Source organism: Phacochoerus africanus, chromosome 9, assembly GCF_016906955.1.
Source record: "Phacochoerus africanus isolate WHEZ1 chromosome 9, ROS_Pafr_v1, whole genome shotgun sequence".
Taxonomy (NCBI): Eukaryota; Metazoa; Chordata; class Mammalia; order Artiodactyla; family Suidae; genus Phacochoerus; species Phacochoerus africanus.
The window spans coordinates 83,430,954-83,451,589 of record NC_062552.1 but is presented as its reverse complement, the minus strand read 5'-3'; the positions used below and the strand labels follow the sequence as shown (position 1 = coordinate 83,451,589).

General features: G+C 43.7%; 1 protein-coding gene across 1 annotated transcript in view; it reads left to right on the top strand.

Annotated features, from left to right (window-relative positions):
- The window catches only part of RYR3 (ryanodine receptor 3), a 570,648-nt gene that overhangs the window by 371,079 nt on the left and 178,933 nt on the right, over positions 1–20,636 (top strand). The window contains exons 35-38 of the mRNA XM_047794870.1: positions 1,840–2,635; positions 5,018–5,218; positions 10,335–10,437; positions 12,093–12,230. Of these exons, the coding sequence (XP_047650826.1) occupies positions 1,840–2,635; positions 5,018–5,218; positions 10,335–10,437; positions 12,093–12,230 (1,238 nt within the window). The remainder of the gene's footprint in view (positions 1–1,839; positions 2,636–5,017; positions 5,219–10,334; positions 10,438–12,092; positions 12,231–20,636) is intronic.

Below are 20,636 nucleotides of genomic sequence, written 5' to 3'. Positions count from 1 at the left end.
CAGGGCCCAGTGAGCCCAGAAGGGAATGGAGAGCATCCTCATTGGCCAAGGTCCCAAGATGACTGCTGATTGCCCTGGAGCCTTGGTTTCTCTTTTTTCCTTTCCCTGTTTGCATTATTCACTCAAAATCAGCAGGATATTCACAATGATGTGCCTGCTTTCTTTCACTGCAGCTCTGGGCACCTGCATTCAGGAACATTCCCATGCCTTTAATCAAAGACCCCAGTGTGACCCAGAAATGTATGTTATTGATGGCAAGAAGGGGAAGAATGAGGCATGTCTGGCTTGCTTGGAGAACCAAGAGTTAGCCTCCTGGTCCCTCCTCTTTAAGAGGTGCTCTTGGATTATGGCCTAGGTTTAATTCCAGCACTACCACTTCCTGGCTCTGAGGCCTTGCATGAATAACTCATGTACCCCAGGCCTCAGAATCCTCATTGATACAATGAGATAAATACCCACCCAAAGGATTGCTGGGAGGGGGATGAAATTGGGTAGGTAAAATCTAGTTCAGTTTATGTATATGGTAAGAATAGATTTTATTTTTATCAATATTTACTACCCCTTGATCTCTTGGACTAAAGTAATAGAGAGCAGAGGTTTTTGACACCCGTGTAGCTCCCATTTAGGTATCCCCCTGGGTCCTGGGCAGCAGCAGGACAGGCTAGTGTAGGGAGGGAGCAGAAGAGACCAGGAGTCCAGCCAAGTTAGCCAATTGCAAATGGTCCTCAGATCCACAGTGAGGAGTAAGACACAATGTAAAGTCTCAGCAAAGATCACAGCCTGTGCTCTGGGCCCCCAAACACGAGGGCATAGTACAGGGCAAAGAAATCTCTAAAATCAGGATGGAGATCAGAAACTGACTATGCCAGCTCATCTCAGGTTGGAAAGTGTGTCCTCTCTGGACAAGAGTGCAGGGGTGTGTATGTGTGATTTCAGGCGAAGGAAGGCCCCATGGATGATGGTGGGTTGAAGATTATGCAGATGACACAGGTGGTAGATTGATGGAGGGCTTTGGCGACATCTTTTGAGAGGCTCTTACATCAGGAAACAGGATCTCCCCAAGCCTACAGATAAGAGGACCAAGTCACCTGTCATGTGCCTGTATGTTTTTTTGTTTGTTCTGCTTTTTAGGGCCATACCCGCAGCATATGGAAGTTCCCAGGCCAGAGGTTGAATCAGAGCTGCAGCTCCTGCCATACCCCACAGCCACAACAACGCAGGATCAAAGCCACCTCTAAAATCAGGATGGAGATCAGAAACTGACTATGCCAGCCTATACCACAGTTCACGGCAACACAGGATCCCTGACCCACTGAGCAAGGCCAGGGATTGAACCCGCATCCTCATGCATACAGTTTTGTTTCCACTGAGCCACAGTGGGAATTCCATCAGCTTTTTATTTTTTTAATTGGAGTTATTTGACTTACGAAGTTGTATTAGTTTCAGGTGTACAGAAAAGTGACTACATAGACAACTCTCCATTCCTTTTCAAATTCTTTTCCCATATAGGTTATTACGCAGTATTTCCCTGATGGTTTTCAGTTTTGAGATTTGTGGGTTTTCCCTGATAATAGAGACTTGGGTAAGCTAGTGTCTGTAAAGTCTCTTACCGGCTTTTGAGACCCTTATAATTAGAAATGGTGGGTTATCAGGAGCTGGAATATGGACAGAACTAGGAGAGGAATCATAACCTGTAAGAGAAAGTGGGGCAAAGACTCCAGCAGGCTCCCCCCTCCCCCCACATCCTTGCCTTCACTGGGTCAAGGGAAATCCCTGGGGATTCAGAGGGTAAACACGCCACTGAATTCTGGCACGTCTTCCTCCCTGTCTCCTCCTCAGGTGTGTGGACATCCTGGAGCTCTGCGAGCAGGAGGACCTGATGCGGTTCCACTACCACACGCTGAGACTCTACAGCGCCGTGTGTGCCCTGGGAAACAACCGGGTGGCCTATGCACTGTGCAGCCACGTGGACCTCTCCCAGCTGCTCCACGCCATTGACAACAAGTACCTCCCCGGCCTCCTGCGCTCCGGCTTCTACGACCTGCTCATCAGCATCCACCTGGCCAGCGCCAAGGAGAGGAAGCTGATGATGAAGAACGAATACATCATCCCCATCGCCAGCGCCACCAGGAAAATCCGCCTGTACCCGGACGAGTCCAAGAGGCATGGGCTCCCTGGGGTGGGCTTGAGAACCTGCCTCAAGCCGGGGTTCAGGTTCTCCACCCCCTGCTTTGTTGCCACGGGCGAGGAGCACCAGAAGCAGAGCCCTGAGATCCCCCTGGAGCTTCTCAAGACGAAGGCGCTGAGCATGCTGACCGAGGCGGTGCAGTGCAGCGGAGCCCACATCCGGGACCCTGTCGGGGGGTCAGTGGAGTTCCAGTTCGTGCCTGTGCTGAAGCTCATCGGAACCCTGCTGGTCATGGGGGTGTTCGACGATGACGACGTTCGGCAGATCCTCCTCCTCATCGATCCCTCTGTGTTCGGGGAGCACAGTGGGGAGTCAGAGGAGGGCACAGAGAAGGAGGAGGTGACCCAGGTGGAAGAGAAGGCGGTGGAGGCTGGGGAAAAGGCCAACAAGGAGGCTCCTGTCAAAGGCTTGTTGCAGACTCGATTACCGGAGTCGGTCAAGCTGCAGGTAACTCCAGGCAGTGGGCATCCCACCCTTGGACAGAGCTGGGGGAGGGAGATTGCAGCCTGGTGGTGAGGCCAGGATGGTGGACGCTGACCTAAAAGTGGAATGTAGCAGAGATGCTCCCGGGGACGCTCATTTGTCCTGCTTATTTCTAAGCTGGAAGGTCTTCCCTAAGTCTCCCCAAACCAAAGCAAGAATTCCAGCCCCGTCAATAAGGCACAGGCTTTAGAATTGTTTATCTGGCACCAGTGCTGGATTTGCCCTGATCTTATCTCCTACTCGATGGGGCTAAAGGGCTCCTTTGTGGGAGTTCCCATCATGGCTCATGGTTAACGAATCCAACTAGGAACCATGAGGTTGTGGGTTCGATCCCTGGCCTTGCTCAGTAGGTTAAGGATCCGGTGTTGCTGTGAGTTGTGGTATAGGTCACAGACGCAGCTTGGATCCCACATTGCTGTGGCTCTGGTATAGGCCGACGGCTACAGCTCCGATTAGACCCCTAGCCTGGGAACCTCCATGTGCCATGGGTGGGTCCCTAGAAAAGACAAAAAAAAAGGCAGGGGGGCTCATTTGTGAACTGTTGTCCAGACACAGGGAGGAGCCTTTGGCTGTGGAGAAGACCAAAGGAACTGGCTTATAGTATGACACACTCGTCACCTGCTCTCACTTCTTGCTATACTCCCTGTCATGGACCTGCTACCTGGGCATTCAGAGAAAATGCCACCTGAGCTGGGTCCTGCTCGCTTAGAGCTGCCCCCTTGGAATCACTTGGGGAACATCAGTGTTTCCTAAAGCATAGTCTTATGCTTGATATAAGCAAGCATCAGGGATGCAACGAAGGTGATGGTGACTTTTATCTCCTATGCAGTGAGAAGAGAGAAATGAGAATAAAGAGAAGACTTTGTCTTAGTAGCGTGGGCCTGGCTCAGGCACCCCTGGATTTCAGTTCCTATTCCTCAGCCACTCATTAGCTAAATAAATTTGCCAAATCAGTTGCCCATCAGCCTTCATTTTATGATTTGTAAAATGTGGATGATGATATAAGAAAACATAATATTAAGATGTCTTTTTATAAAATGTGATTTGAAATCTATTTTATCTTAAAATACAACTATGTAATCCATAGTTGAAGCTATAGTGGGATTGGTAGGCGGTCGGTTCATCAAAACGTTGAATATAGTGGAGAAGCATAATAAATTTTATATATATACCATCAGTGTTTTATTAAAACATAGAAATGTACTCTTTTGATGGAGGGCAAAGATCTTTTCTTTAATGAGTCCCAGACTGGCATGGAGAGTCCTCTCTTTTCTATGGGTGACACCTGTCACACACCATCTACGACTGCCAGTGCGGGGTCTTTCGGGTAGACTACAGATTCAGAGGTAAGTGGGAGGCAACCTGAATGTAAAATGCTTCTAGATTGTTATCATTTCCCCCAATTTTGTATAGTTTTCTAATTCACACTCTATCTTAGCATCTTTAAAAAAAAAAAAAAAAAACTTACCTTCCAGTGATGTTTCCTAGTCATTTAACCTAGTTTTCCTATTTCATTGACTCACATAATTTTTAATAAAATGCTGTAATTGTAATCATAAGTAGGACAAGCACAAACTCTGGGTCCCAGTTTACCTGGAGCAGAGGTGTGCAGAAACTGTCCTGCTTGGTGACAGCACCCCACCACCAGGGGCCCTGTCTGTGCCCGGATACGCCACAGAGTATCCTTCAGTCACCTGTGAGGGGCTAAGAAGATGGGTTAATAGAACTTGTCCTTTAGCAAAAACGGGAGAAACACACATCAAGTATGGCAAATGCCTGGAACAAAGTCTGGCAAATAGCACTCAATAAGTCATGGCTGTAGTTTTTCATTATTAGCATAACTTTTAATGGTGATAAGCTCAGTTATAACCATCCTAATGACTTGATCAAAGAAAAGCCGTACCAATAAACAAAAACAATGGAAGATGGGGACAGAAACAGAAGTCTCACGTTCTCATCATCCAGAGCTGGGAGAAGTCAGAAAGAAGCCAGTGCAGACAGGTGGTTTCTGTACTGAGCTTAGAGCCCTAGGAGAATGCTCTCCTACAGATGCCGTTCTCTGTACAGGCAGACGTGCCCTGTCTTTAGTGAGCTGCTTCTCCTGTTGTTCTGTAGCCTCCGCAGTGAAGAGCTGGGTTCCGGGTCCCAGTACTAATCCAGTGTAACCCAGTAATGGCCAACTTGAATTCCAGTAACAGCTCAATGGTTACTGTGTGACACTGGGAAAGTTCCTTAAATCTTCTGTTCCTTAGGTCTCAGTATTACCGTCTGTAAAATGGGGGTGGCAGCTGCTTCATTCCTGTACGTGAAGTATTGTTATGTTCTCATGTGTGTACACTTTTGCAGATGTGTGAACTCCTCAGCTATCTCTGTGACTGTGAGCTGCAGCACCGGGTGGAAGCCATTGTGGCATTTGGTGACATTTATGTCTCCAAGCTCCAGGCAAATCAGAAGTTCCGCTACAATGAGCTCATGCAGGCCCTGAACATGTCTGCAGCCCTGACCGCCCGGAAGACCAGGGAGTTCCGCTCACCCCCACAGGAGCAGGTGAGAACCCCTCCTGATCCTCCATCCCGTTCCTAGGAAGAAATTGAACCCTACGATGCAGAGTACACGAAGCCATTAAATGCTAGGATAAGAGGCAGCCACGAGAGAGCAGGAGATAGAAAGATGCTGGCTAGAACCAGGAAGCAGGCTAGTCCTATGCTGAGACAAATGACATCTGTCTTTGGTGGGAAAATAATCTTCCAAAGGCACGTGGGTCCAGGTGTCTTTCCCTACCTCGTTCCCTTATGCCAGCACCCCATCAGTGAGTCAAAGTCCAGATCAATATCCAGCACCCTTAGAAGAATTTCTGTCCAGCTCTTCCAGAATTCACTGCTCTCCATCAGAGATCAACAGAATATGGTCAGCATTTCCCCACTCATGAGAGCAGGTGCCCTGCATGGTCTTCCACATCCAAGTACCCAAAGCTCATCACATAGTGATGGAGACCCCTTCTAAGCATCCCCCACCTCTGGGCCTGAGAAAGTGTGTCCCCTGTGATGTGTCATCTTCATTATTGGTGGTACCCACATTGTAGTCAGCCTTGAGCAGACAGAAAGGCTGCTTTGAAAAAAATTAAAATCCTGGTGAGAAACTTGCCAACCAGAGAAGGACATCTTGTGAAATAATAGTTTTCCGTTTGTCGCCCTGCTTAGCTACTCACGTGTATCCTGCAGGCTGCTTGACACAGCTCCTTCAGTGTTCAAAAGAGAAGATAGATATTTCAGTGAAGAAATTCATTTTCTTCCTCTGAAACCAAACCTTTGGATCTTATATATACTTAATAAGCAGCCTATCCATAAATTGTTGTCAGTATAATTACCACGCTTTTATATTCATGACGCAACCACAATGTAGCCCAATTAACTTTCCTAAAGCCTGTTTTATAGGTGACAGATAGTTATTGCTGGCTTTAAAATGAAACTCATAGATTCCCTTGACTGATACTGGCCTTGATAAAGAGCAGACAGAGCTCATCATCTCTTTGCTAGAGGCAAGATGCAGAGGCCCTGTGGATTGATGGGAGCAGAGCCTTTGTGCTGTGCTGAGGAAAATGTCATGAGTATGAATGATTCTTGAAGGCTTTACAAATGTTGTCAGGCTGCTTTTAGGCTGGCAACAGGTGTGAAGATCTCCTCTTTTGCTGGGCAGATGCTGACTCGTGTTTGTGAAAAATGGGAAGGCAGATGATGCGGTGATTACAACACCGGTGTTGGCTTCAGACCCTGGTTCCCACCCTGGCTCCCCCATCACTCACTGTTTAGTCTCTAGCACAGTTCTTCTCTCTGTCTCTGCTTCTTCAGTCTGCAAAATGTGGATAATGTTTATGAGGATCCCATGAGATAATTCACTTAGATTGCTTAGCAGGAAACCCATCAGATCATAAACATTCTGTAAGGACGATGAGCTATCATTAGTTTTAGTGTCAAAGGTATTTGCATTTGCCTCATGCCATGTTTTATGACCTATGTCAGTGAGCCAGGGAATAGAGTTTATGCATGTTTTCTGGCATCTCCTTAACCCAGCCAGGATTGGGTTATCCATCTATCCTTATAGATGCATTGCTCATGATCCTGGCTCCTGGAAGGGCCATGCTGGCTCCACCCTGTCTTTCTCCCCTTTGCCTCCTTACCTTCTCTTCTGCCATCCTCTGGACCCACCATCATGTTCTCCTATAGCCTTCTAGAGAATCTTCTGAATAGTCATTGCAGACCCATTTCAGAAATGATTTCAAGAAATTCTTCTCCAATGTGTTAGGCTAGTGATTCTTGAGCAAAGATCAGAATCCCTGGAAGATTTAATGACACACAGATTGCTGTTCCCACCTGTAGTGTTTCTAATTAAGTGGAGTTAAGGAAAAGCCAGAGAATGTGCATGTTTGGTATGTTTCCAGGTGATGCTGGTGCTGCTGGTCTAGAAATGAAATAAAAGAAGGGGCACTGTTACCAAACTCAGCTGTCCCATCTGCCATCCCTCCCAGAGTGTTCATTTCTAGGAGGAACTTACCCATAGAACTTTCCAAATCATTAAGAATGTAGTATCAACAAAGGATATGGAGGATTTCAGTCCATTTCAGGGCCTAGCAATGCAAAATCACTTGGAAAATAGGATACATAGGAATTAGACTTGTAAAACAGTGAGATGATTGCCTCATTCTTCTGTAACCTTGGAGGATGAAATAGAGGTTTTCAGCCCTAAATCCATATACTATTCAGAAAGATGGAAAAAATAAAACATACTTAAGGGATGTAACTAAGTGCAAAAGTAGGTAAAACTAAGATTAGTCTAGCAGTTGTTGGCAAATTAGCCAAGCATGGTCAGCAAGCCTTTCACTTTGAAAAGGGCGTCTTTGCAAGGTATGACCTTCAGCAGAAAATTCAGCTCCCTCCCCTTTCAGTGTTATGCCCTGGAGGGCTGGTGGGGCACTTGCTTTCTAGGTGTTCCATCCCAGGAAAGACCTTTCAGTAAAGAAATTAACTTTCTGTTTCTGGAAGCAGATCTTCAGATCTCATTTTTACGTGATAAACAACCATCGATATATATTGCTGTTACAGTGCACACTGGGGTATGTGGAATGGCCAGCGAGGACCTGCTGTATAGCACAGAGAATGCTATCCAATATTCTGTGATAATCTATGTGAGAAAAGAATCTGAAAGAGAATGAGAAAATAAGAGTAATAATTATCATAATTGAACATTGTGGGACAACCGCAAAAATTACTTTTCCTTTCTGTTTTATGGATATTATTACAACAATACTTCTACCGTCTCCTCCCAAAAAAAATGCTCGCAGTAGAAGCTTTGAATAAGGATCTTTCTAATAGTGTTAAATAAAGTTCCTGGTTAAAGAAAAGAGATTATAAATTCTTTTTAACCTGGAAATCCTAAACAGAAGGTGCAAATACCCCCTTGGCCTGGTGTTTGGGTCACCCTGCCTAATGCAGCAAAAGGGACAAGATTACCTCTAGTTATTATTTTAGTGTCTTCAGATATTCACTAACCTGGGGTCCTGGGTCTGTGAAAGAATTTAGACATTCAGGAATCTGAGTGGGAAAATGACAGTTTTGTTTTTACCAACTTTTCATTCATTTCTAATAGCGTTTCTTTAATTATTGATGTGGGCGGCAAAACAGACACCTGACTTTGTCACCCACAGAAATTGCATATTTTTTCATATCGCATTATAGTGATTGTAATACCTTAAATATCATTTGCATTCACCACTACTGCAAGATCACAGCTTGGATGTGAAAGCTGCTGCTGGGCCTTTTTGTCTAAAGAGTTAATAAATAAATATATATGTTACTGTATCACAGATTTGTTTTTATGATCTTGATAACTAGATTTCAGAAGAAATGTTTTTCTTGGCAAGCCTCTATATTTCATTTTAGGTATTTAAAATATTAATCTGAGGGAAAAAATCCATGGGCTTCACCAGACTGTCTGAGTGATCTATGGAACAAAAGCAGTTGAGAATCTCTGATAAAAAATTGTATAGGAAAAAGATGATAGACCGGCTGCAAAATGTTAAGCCTCTGTGTCAACAAAAATTCTGTAAACAAAATTAAAAGCTCACTAAAAACTGGGAAATGCATTTGGAGTATGTATTACCAAAAGTTATCTAGAGATGGGCAAAGCCATCGTTGGTTAATTTTTAAAAAGATTGTCCCACAACAGAAAATGCAGGAAGAATATAGATGGGAAATTTACAAACTAGGAGATAAAAACAGCCCTGTGTGGAAAAATAAAGTTCAACCTCACCAATTAAATGCAAATTAAAGCAACATGGATACATTTTTTACCCATTAAATTGGAAAATATTTGAAAATGTTAACTCTCATTATTGTAATGGAAATGGCAAAGTAATACACACTTTTGTATAAATTTGGTAATAATGCAAATCGTTGTGAGCTTTCTGGAGGGCAATTTGGCAGTTCGCATCAAAAACCATTAAAACATGCAAACCTTTTGATCCAGGCATTGTGCTTAAATGAGTTTATCCAAAATAAATGATCAGAGATGTGAACAAAAATTATGTAAAAGGAAATTCCAACCAACTTTATTTACAAGGATTAAAAAAAGGAGAACAACTTAAATATTTCATAGCAGATCATTAATTTTAGACTTTTTCCATAAATTGCTGTTCATCCATATGATGAAATGCAGTGCACCTGATCTTTAAAAGAAAATTAAATGCTCGAGAAAATTAGGTGGAAAAATTGAGATTCAAAAAAGTTTATTTAGATTGTGATCTCAATCAGCATACATAAAGACAATAACTAAAATTTTAGCAGAAGCTATCTTTGGGTGGTGAGAACTCAGTAAATTTTCTTCTTTAAGTATTCTTCAATTTTTTTTTGTCTTTTTGTCTTTTTTGTTGTTGTTGTTGTTGCTATTTCTTGGGCCGCTCCCACGGCATATGGAGGTTCCCAGGCTAGGGGTTGAATCGGAGCTGTAGCCACCGGCCTATGCCAGAGCCACAGCAACGCGGGATCCAAGCCGCATCGGCAACCTACACCACAGCTCACGGCAACGCCGGATCGCCAACCCACTGAGCAAGGGCAGGGATCGAACCCGCAACCTCATGGTTCCTAGTCGGAGTCGTTAACCACTGCGCCACCACGGGAACTCCTCTTCAATTTTTTTTAATTGACAAATTACCTTTATAATCAGAAAACAAGTGAGAACTAGGTTTTTCTTTTTTCCTTTTTGTAGCCACACCTGTGGCATGTGGAACTTCCCAGTCCAAGGGTTGAACGGGAACTTCAGCTGTAGACCTAGGCTACATACAGCCTCAGCAACACCAGCTCCGAGCAGCATCTGTGACCTACATCATAACTTGTGGCAATGCCAGATCCTTAACCCACTGAGCAAGGCCAGGAATCCAACCTGCATCCTCACAGAGACAACATTGGGTCCTTAACCCACTGAGCCACAGTAGGAACTCCTGAAAACTATTTCTAAGTGTTGGCCATCTTTACCCAAAAAAGAGAAAAGTGAGTTAAATGAAATTTGCAGAAATGTTAGGTGTCTAAGATTGGATCTGAGTTATTTGGAGAGATGTTGAGAACCAACTCACCCTTTTTGTTTTGTTTTGGTTTGGTTTTGGCCCTCAAAGATCAACATGCTTCTTAACTTTCAACTGGGAGAGAACTGCCCGTGTCCAGAAGAGATCCGGGAGGAGCTGTACGACTTCCACGAGGACCTTCTCCTTCACTGTGGTGAGCTCCCAAGACAAGAACTTTATCAAAGACAAGTCTGTTCGTAGTTCCTTGCTTAGAAGCTAGTAGAGGGTTGTGAAGTTAATTTTCTATTTAAAAGAAGCTGTGCGATCCTGCTGTATAACACAGGGAACTATATCCAACCACATGTGATGGAACATGATGGAGGATAAAAAGAACGTATATATGTATGACTGGGTCACTTTGTTATACAGCAGAAATTGACAAAACATTGTAAATCAACTGTAATTTTTAAAATGAACAATAAATAAAGTAAAAATACTAAGTGTCCAAGAGATGATTCTCTCCAAACTATTTGGGTCAGAGAACTACAGGACATAATCTTGGTATAATACAGGACTGAAACTCCTTCTACCTGTAAGAAATTTTGCTGAGCTCTAAGAGAGGGCACTGGGTCTCTGAAGAAGGAAGGAAAAGAACTGATCTTCATATAAACCTCTCCCAATTTACCTAAAGTCAGATAGTTGAGACTCTGCTCCCACCTGAGCCAAGATTCTGATTCCCTTTGCTTTTTAGCTTCTGCAGGGATGTAGGTATGGGCACGTCTGCCCTTAAGAATTCTAAACTAGTCATCCCTCACAAATGACTAGATATAGTTCACTGTGCTATACAGAAGGATTTCATTGCTTATCCACTCCAAATGCAATAGTTTGCATCTATTAACCCCACACTCCCAGTCCATCCCACTCCCACCCCCTCCCCCTCAGCAAACCACAAGTCTATTCTCCAAGTCCGTGAGTTTCTTTTGTGATGGAACATGATGGAGGATAATGTGAAAAAAAGAATATATATATATATATGTGTGTGTGTGTGTGTGTGTGTGTGTGTGTGTGTATGTATGACTGGGTCACTCTGCTGCATAGTAGAAATTGACACAACACTGTAAATCAACCATAATGGAAAAAAATAAAGATCATATAAACTTAAAAAAATAGGAGTTCCCATCGTGGCGCAGTGTAAGTGAATCCAACTAGGAACCATGAGGTTGCAGGTTCGATCCCTGCCTTTGCTCAGTGGGTTGAGGACCCGGTGTTGCCGTGAGCTGTGGTGTAGGTTGCAGACGCGGCTCGGATCCTGCGTTGCTGTGGCTCTGGCGTAGGCCGGCGGCTACAGCTCTGATTCAACCCCTAGCCTGGGAACCTCCATATGCTGTGGGAGCGGCCCAAGAAATGGCAAAAAGACAAAAAAATAAAATAAAATAAAATAAATAAAAAATAAAAATAAACTAGTCCTCCCTACTTTCATACGTACCTGCCAGTGTTCAGTAGCTCTCAGTATTTTTTCTGCTTGTACATGGGTGGATTGAGGAACATGTGGATAAAAGATGATTTTTTTCACATGAAGTTACTCATGGTTAACTCTTTCTTTCTGGACATTCTAGAGCCCATTTTGGATCTAGGTTAGAAAAAGTTAAGTCTTGGGATTGAAATTACCTGATGTTCTTGTATACAGAAAATTATCTTTTAAAAAAAATACTTGCCCAAAGATATCATATAGATACATATTTATGGGAGGCTGTCTATAGTATCCTCAGAAAGTTCCAAAGAGTGGAAAGCAGTGTTTCTGTGTTCTTTCAATCATATGTTGGTTTCATATACCATTTGAGGTCGTCACTCTGTTCTGTGTCTTCCTAGGGGTTCCCTTGGAGGAAGAGGAAGAGGAAGAAGAGGACATATCCTGGACTGGAAAATTCCGTGCCTTAGTGTATAAAATCAGAGGGCCTCCCAAGCCAGAGAAGGAGCAGCCAACAGAGGAGGAGGAGAGATGCCCTAGTAAGTGCCAGGGCCTTTCAATCATAGTTCTTCCAACATGGGGCTCTTCTAAGACTTAAGTTAATCAACTTCCTAACAAATATTGTGGTTAGAGAAGGGCTGCTTAGCTTCAAGGAAGCATCTGGACATTCTGTTATAATTGGTGGTACTTCTGGCTATATATTTGGGGCTATGCTTTCCTTCTGACTTGAGAAACTTACTTCCAGAGTCTTCAGAAAGGGCTGGATTGCTCAGTGGTTAACTCTTGTCTATCTGCCCTTTTTTTTTTTTTTTTTTTTCTTTTTAAGTCTGTACCTGTGGCACATGGAAGTTCTCAGGCTAGGGGTTGAATCAGAGCTGCAGCTACTGGCCCATACCACAGCCACAGTAATGTCGGATCTGAGCCACATCTGCAACCTACACCACCCCTTGTGGCAATGCCAGATCCTTAATCCACGAAAAAAGGCCAGGGATCAAACCCACATCCTCATGGATACTGGTTGGGTTCTTAACCCACCAAGCCACAATGGGAACTCCTCATCTTTGTGCTTTTAAATGCCTGTAAACATGTTCTGATTCTTCTTTCTTTCATGTTTTCATAGCCTTCCTCTTTTAACCATTATTGTTTCTGTCACTTTTGTTTGTGGCTCCTTAGCACTGAAAATTGCCCCAGTGAGGAATAACATAATAATAATAAGGGAGAAGTAAATGGGATAGGATGTGAGTTTTGAGGGGAGAAATTGTTCTCATTTTCTTAGCTATTATTGGGTTGTTTTTTGTTTTTTTCTTTTCTTTTTTGTCTTTTTGCCATTTCTTGGGCCACTCCCACAGCATATGGAGGTTCCCAGGCTAGGGGTCGAATCGGAGCTATAGCCGCCAGCCTATGCCAGAGCCACAGCAACTTGGGATCCAAGCCGCGTCTGCAACCTATGCCACAGGTCACAGTAACACTGGATCCTTAACCCACTGAGCAAGGCCAGGGATCGAACCTGCAACCTCATGGTTCCTAGTTGGACTCGTTAACTACTGAACCACAATGGGAACTCCTATTATTTTCTTAATATAGCATCCTGGAGGACTTGGACTCCTATTTTTTAACATTCCCAAATCTTATCCGAATTCATTTCTCTAGTCCTTATAGTACAGATGACTCCTACCATTTCTACCCATGCTGAAACAAGATGATAATTTGTTCTGCAGGACATTTTGCTGTCCATAAGCCATGAACATTTCAAGGGGAATTCTATCAGCATATTATAATTAGTCTGCTCCATAGTAACAGATTCTGCAAATATTTTACTTGTCTAAAGAAGAGATTTCCCAGGTTTAAAACTGTTGCCTTTTATCTTGTTCCCTGGTCCTATCCATCTTAGAACATGCTTTCAAATTACAGACTAGGGCAATAGACTGTCATGATACGATCAGTTTGTCTGAAAACACTGTTTTGGGGTTCATATATCTTATTGCCCTTTATTGTGACCTTCCATCATTGACAGACTGTCTCTGAAGGGGAAGAATTGTCTCAATTTGTCAGCAGAAGTGTTGAAGCTTCTGGAAGAATGTGTGGGGTACTGGGTAGTTGTTGCACTGACAACCCTGGAACAGTTCTGTTTATCACCATGGCAGCAGGGGGGGGGTTGGGGGTCTTTGGTGAGGACATGCCTGCAGGATTCAAAGGTCCAAAAAAGTGAGTTTAGACTCCCTTTGTGGTCACTGCAAAGCAGAACTAAAAATAGACTGAGCTGACCCATATTACCTGCAGAGAGTCTATTTTGAAAGTGGATGCTTTTTTCTAACACAATGTCACAACCGGGGGTGGGGGGCGGGGGTCCTACAAGGTGACCATTTAATGTTAAGTAAATGGACTCAGGTTAAGTCACCAGATTCTGTGAAGTCTCCCTGACTCTAAGAATGATGTCCAGGATCCAAGGATTGCAAATTGTTAGCACTGCTGCCTCAGGCAAAAAGATGATGTTCTGTCTGTCTGGCAGGAGGTGCAAACAAACCTGAACGGTCACCCCAGCGTGAGACTCCATGGTTCACCCCATGCTGCTTCCCTTCCACAAACAGAATTGTGAGAGGTTCAAGCTGTGTGTCCTGTCTTCTATCCTGGAGTCCCAGAAATAGAAATAGAAGGTGGCCACGCCTGTCTGGTTATCAGCATAGGGGTTCCCTGCCAAGTGTTCCAGAGACATAAATCTCACTCAGGGCTGACATTTTAGGAGAAAATCTTAGGAATTGTTTAACTTCCATCCCCCCAAATTATTTTTAACATGATCCAATGGAAATGACGCTTCTGAATGCACGGCCAGTTCCCATAAAGGTTTGCGAACCTTTAAAATATTGGTTAAGTTTGTCTGTGTTATTGCTTGTGATTTCTCTTACCTTTGCATTTAATAAAATATTAGAAGTATAGATAATGAGAAGAGCATGTTGTAGTGAATTGACAGTTTACCAATACTTCATATATATATTTATTCTCACCTCGTTATATAGTTTTTTTTCACTTTGTTATATAGTTGATGAACACAGGACTCAGAAGAGTTAAGGGATACTTATTCATTCACTAATTCTTTCCACCCTTACCTGGTTTCAGAAAAATTTCTAGGTGCTTAGATGGCAATAGCCCAATGTAACTAAGATGAGTAAAGCTGTGATTTGATTGAGATCTTTTGACTCTGACTCCATGCTCTTTCCATTATCCCAGGAAACTTTGCCAAAGAATTTATCAGCATATATATCATGAACCCCCAGCCCATATATTACGTGCAGAATGACTTCTTAAAGCCATCATCTTTTAATTTTTCATACTGTATCTTCAAGGTAACTCACTGCTCTGACTCATCGTTGTACGTAGGAATCTGAACCCAACAGAAGTCAAAATTTTGATATCAAAAGTCGACCCAGGAGTTCCTGATGTGATGCAGTGGGATTGGTGGCGTCTCTGGAGTACTGGGACAAAGGTTCGATCCCTGGCCCTGCACAGTGGGTTAAGAATCTAGCATTGCTGCAACTTTGGTGTAGGTCAAAACTGCAGCTTAAATCTGATCCCCGACCCAGGAATTCCATATGCCCTGGGGTGGCAAAAAAAGAAAAAACAAAAAAACAAAAAAAAAGCTGACCCAACGAAAGACCTGGCTCAGGGTTTTCAGAGTAGGTAGTGCAGTTTCTCTTCTATGAGCAGTTGGTATTGGCCAGGTAACCTGCAGAGCCCTCGGCTTTTTTCCCCCTCTTTTTGGCTGCACTCACAGCATGCAGAGGTTCCTGGGCCAGCCATTGAACCTGCACTGCAGCAGTGACAACGCCAGATCCTTAACCCACTGATCCAGCAGGGAACTCCAGAACCTTTGAGAAAACAGGAAGCAATGGTATCCTAAAACCTATAAGAATCCTGCTAGCTGGTTCAGCATTAATAGGGATTTGCCTAAGCTAATTCCAAGCCATATTGTGATGGAAGTTGTTAAGATGTACAATCTTATCAAATGATCATATGATAATGAAGAGGTTAAAAAACTCTTTAACAGTAGCAGCCCACCATACTAAGTCACATTTCTTTTTTAATATCCCCATCTAGCAGATTGCCTAGAAAACCTGTGGCCTGTTAGTTGCAGGCCAGTTCTTATCACACACTACAATTTAAGTAAGGTTTCCTGGAGTATAAATCTGAAGCCACTGTTAGCCTTCCAGAAGAGTCCGACCAGCTTATTCTGCTAAAATTAACAAAATTAAATTAACAAAATAAAAATCACCTGTCACTTCACAGCCCAAAGTGAGTCCATTCCTGACCTGTCATTCACTGAATGCTTTTCCCATGGCAGGTTTTTTCATCATCTTCTCTCTGTAAAGAAAACTGCTACTTGTGTCAGCTCTTACCCAGTCACTGAATAACCTAAGAGCCCTAGACTGAAATTCTTCCCCACCTAAATGCTGCAACCTTTTCTCATCCTGAGGAGGGTGGAAGAGTCTACTGTTCACCTCCAGAACAAGTCTGGGCCCTAATGCAAATACTCACATGCAAAGTAAAATAACTTAGCAGTAGATGTCTCTGTGATGCTTAGGCAGTATTTCTAAGGCTCTTAGCATCTGTCCAAACAGCCTCTCTCTGAGACAGACACACACAGACATCTCCTCCATGAAGCCCTTTTTTTTTTTCAATTTCATTCCCCATCCCTCTGCCCCTGCCATATTGTGGAATTTCTAACAGGGCACATATGACTTTCCACCTTAGGTAGGGTATCTGTGTACCCCCATTTTCTTATTGGGACTTTGTACTGGGACTACATCTTACTCCTTTTCACATGCAGTTCATTGGCACAAATCTTTTAAAGCTCCGATGCCATGTTAGTAGTCTTCTGAGACCCACAAAGGTGAATAATGGACTGTACAGACAAAGGAGGAAAAGAAGGGTGGACAGGCAACTCAGTATAATCGTGAGGTGGCATGTCGTGTAATAAAAGTATGGATAGGAGTTCCCGTTGTGGTGCAGTGGTTAATGAATCCGACTAGGAACCATGAGGTTGCGGGTTCGATCCCTGGCCTTGCTCAGTGGGTTAAGGATCCAGTGTTGCCATGAGCTGTGGTGTAGATTGCAGACACGGCTTGGATCCCACGTTGCTGTGGCTCTGGCATAGGCTGGTGGCTACAGCTCCAATTGGACCCCTAGCCTGGGAATCTCCATATGCTGTGGAAGTGGCCCTAGGAAAGGTATTTTTTAAAAAAAAGTATGGATAAAGTACAGTAGATGGCCAGAGGAGGGAACTGGAAAAGTGTCCATAAAAATTGGAGATGGGTTGGTATATATGGGAAAGGCTTTTTTTTTTTTTTGTCTTTTTGCCTTTTTTAGGGCCGCACCCATGGCATATGGAGGTTCCCAGGCTAGGGGTCCAATTGGAGCTACAGCTGCCGGCCTACACCACAGCCACAGCAATACCAGATCTGAACCACATCTGCAACCTACACCACAGATCACGGCAACGCCGGATTCTTAACCCATTGAGCGAGGCCAGGAATTGAACCCACATCCTCATGGATGCTAATCAGGTTCGTTTGCAGCTAAGCCACAACAGGAACTCCAAGGAAAAGCATTTTTGATGAAAGGAGCTATTTCAACAAAGTCCAGAGGCAAAAAAAAAAAAAATTGTATTCCAAGAGTGACAATGAGTTGAGATTGGCCAAATTCTAAGAGGAACAGAAGGGGACAGAGTGGAAAGGTAAGCGGTGTCAGAGCAGAGCGTCTTGAAAAATCCAGTGGTTAAACTGTGTTCAGCTTTAGAGTGTGACGTATTGTTGTATCCATGGGTTTTATAGTACTCGGCCTTACAGCTGCAGGGAGGGAGAGGTTAACTTTTTCCTGGTACCTACTGTGTCCCCAGCATTCTCTACATATTGCCTCACTTAATTCTCACAACAAAAATATGCAGTCAACAATTTCGTTCCTAGTTTACAATTGAAGAAACAGAAATAAAGGCAGATTAGGTAACTTTCCAGAGTCACACAGGGGTGGCATAAAAATTCAAGCTTTTGTCCACCTGAGTCTCATTCCCATCCATGTTATTTATGTAATAACATCATAGCAATGGCTATGGTTGGTCTCTGAGAAGCAATTATCCTTTTACTCAATAATAGTGAGGTAGTTATGAGCACAGTGTTCTAGGCTTAGGCTGCCTAGTCTTAAATTCTTGCTCTGCCATGTAATACCCGTGAGACTAAGTGTGTGCCACTATCTTAGTGCCTCAGTTTTCTCATCTGTAAAATGGGCACAGCATTAACGCTCATTTGGTGGATGCAGTGATTAAATTAGTTAATATATGCACAGGGCTTAAAAGTGTGCCTGACGCAGAGTAAGCACTAGTTTCAAGCTTTTTTTTTTTTTGGCTATTAAAATGTTTGCAGATCACCTGCCATATCTCAGACACTATAGTAAGCACCAGACAATCTGTTTTAGCAAGCTAACTATTCCCAAGGAAGGCAGTGGAGAGACATCGGAGGTATAGACGCCCACAGGGATGTCACTGCAGGCCCGAGATGAGAGGTGCTGAGAACTTGTGGTGGTAACTTTCTACAGCAGCAATAAAAATCCCAATACAGGTAGTAACAGCAAGAAGTGAGCAATAGGAGTCAGACACATTCTACAAGTAGGGTTGGCATATCTTGGCAACCTCTTGAAAATATGAGGAAGAGGAATGGATTACAATGGCCTTGTAGATTCCTGATGGATCAGGATGGGTGATTGTGTTAACACACATGGAGGGTGCAGAGCTTAACTTTTATTTAGCTCCATAGAAGTTACAAGAAGTTTGTCCACACCTGGTCTCGATGCATGGCCGATAAAGCAGGCATCGTTGATGCCTAAATGGGGAAGTGGAGACTCCAAGGCACTTAGCGACTTGCCCCCATCCCCACAACCCCAAGCAGGGTCAGAACTCACTGTGATCACGTACGGGTTCCCAGTCCGAAGCACCACAGCCCTCCATGCATGACAGGTGTTCTGCATCCGTTTTCTCAGTCAGTGTCAGGCCCACCCTTGGAGCAGCCTGCGTTTCAGGGACAGATAAGAATCGGATTGTCAGGAGACAGAAGAGCTACCATTGATTGAGCACCAACTCTGGGCCAGGTTCTGTGCTAGCACCTGCTTTTTACCTCCTTTGAGGTCATCCCCACAGCAAACACCCAGATAGAGGGACAGCCAAGCCTGAGAGAAGTGAAATTTGGACAAGCAACTTTTGAAACCAAAAGTTAAAAAGAGGCCAAGATTGGACTCATGCTCTATCTATATCTAGGGCCTATACTCTTTCAGAACTGGGTGGGGCTGGGAGGGAGGGGAAGATGGGGAAGCACAGATAACAAGGATGCGTGGCCAGGACCTTGCCTCGTCATCAATTTACTCTTCACACTGAACAGACATAGAAACTAAAATAAAGGCAATTTAGTTACTTTCCCAATAGGGTAAACACAGAAACCTCAGGTCCCTGAGTCCTTTGCTGTCCATCTCTGTTCCATCTCCACTGCAGGGCTTTCGCTCCCTGACACATCAGCAGACATCATCTGTTATCTCTGTGCTCTCTCCCCCTTGTCATCATCGGTCATTTAATCGCCTGAATGTTTTTGAGAAAGCGATTATGAGGCTGGTTGACTGATTTCAAAAACAACAGGCTAATTATCTCCATATGATGGATGAGACCCCAGGAGGCTGCAGGGATGGGCTGGCAGAAGTGACGCTGCGACGAAATGTGTCTCCCTGGTGCTTAGCAGGGCTGCCTCTGAGGGGAGGGGGTATCCAGCCAGCTGGGAAAATGGTCCTGGGGTGAAGCAATCTGCTTCGCAGGGGAGGAGGCTCTGGCCAAGGTAGAAAACCATGGAGAGGAAAACTGATTTAGCAGAAATATCCAGCTGCTACAGGACTGTCCACACAGGGCCTGCCCTGAGAGCCAAGGTCAAGGGCATCCAGGCCAGGGAGAATGGATGGTCTGTGGGGTCTGGTTGTTCACAGTAGTGGGAGGCTCCTCATTCCCATGCTGCCTTGGCAGACCACCTATTTATAGGAATCTTGGTTCCTTTTTTTTATTAATTTTTTATTATAGTTGATTTACAATGTTCTGTCAATTTCTACTATACAGCAAAGTGACCCAGTCATATCTATACATTCTTCTTCTCATGTTATCCTCCATCATGTTCCATCACCAGTGACTAGATACAGTTCCCTGTGCTGTACAACAGGAACTCATTGTTTATTCACTCCAAATGTAGTAGTTTGCATCTACTAACCCCAAACTCCCTCCCCCTCCCTCTTGGCAACCACAAGTCTGTTCTCCAGGTCCATGAGTTTGTTTTTTCTGTAGATAGGTTCATTTATGCCATATATTAGATTCCAAATATAAGTGATATCATATGGTATTTGTCTTTGTCTTTCTGAGTTACTTCACTTAGTATGAGAGTCTCTAGTTCCAACCATGTTGCTGCAAATGGCATTGTTCTTTTTTATGGCTGAGTAGTATTCCATTATATATATGTACCACATTGTCTTAATCCATTCATCTGTGGATGGACATTTAGGTTGCTTCCATGTCTCGGCTATTGTGAATAGTGCTTCCATGACACCTTGGTTCCTCTTTTAAACTGAAGTATTTTTTTGCCTGAATAAAAAATAAAGTGAGGGTTAGTCTAACAACAGACATCAGTGTTGGGGAAACTCAGTTTCTGCCACATCTGTCTTTTCTATTCTTAGATGGTAGTTGTGAGGGTTAAAAGATAACTCAGGTATAGCATTTGGCACCGGGATCCACACAGGAAGCTCCTATAAGTATTGGCTACTACTGTTGTGATGAGAAATAAAACATTCTAGCAAGGCACTTGAACTTTTACCTTCATCCCCTGGCCATTGAGGCCAACAGAGAAGGAAAAAATGTACATGTCCAAAAATTAAACATA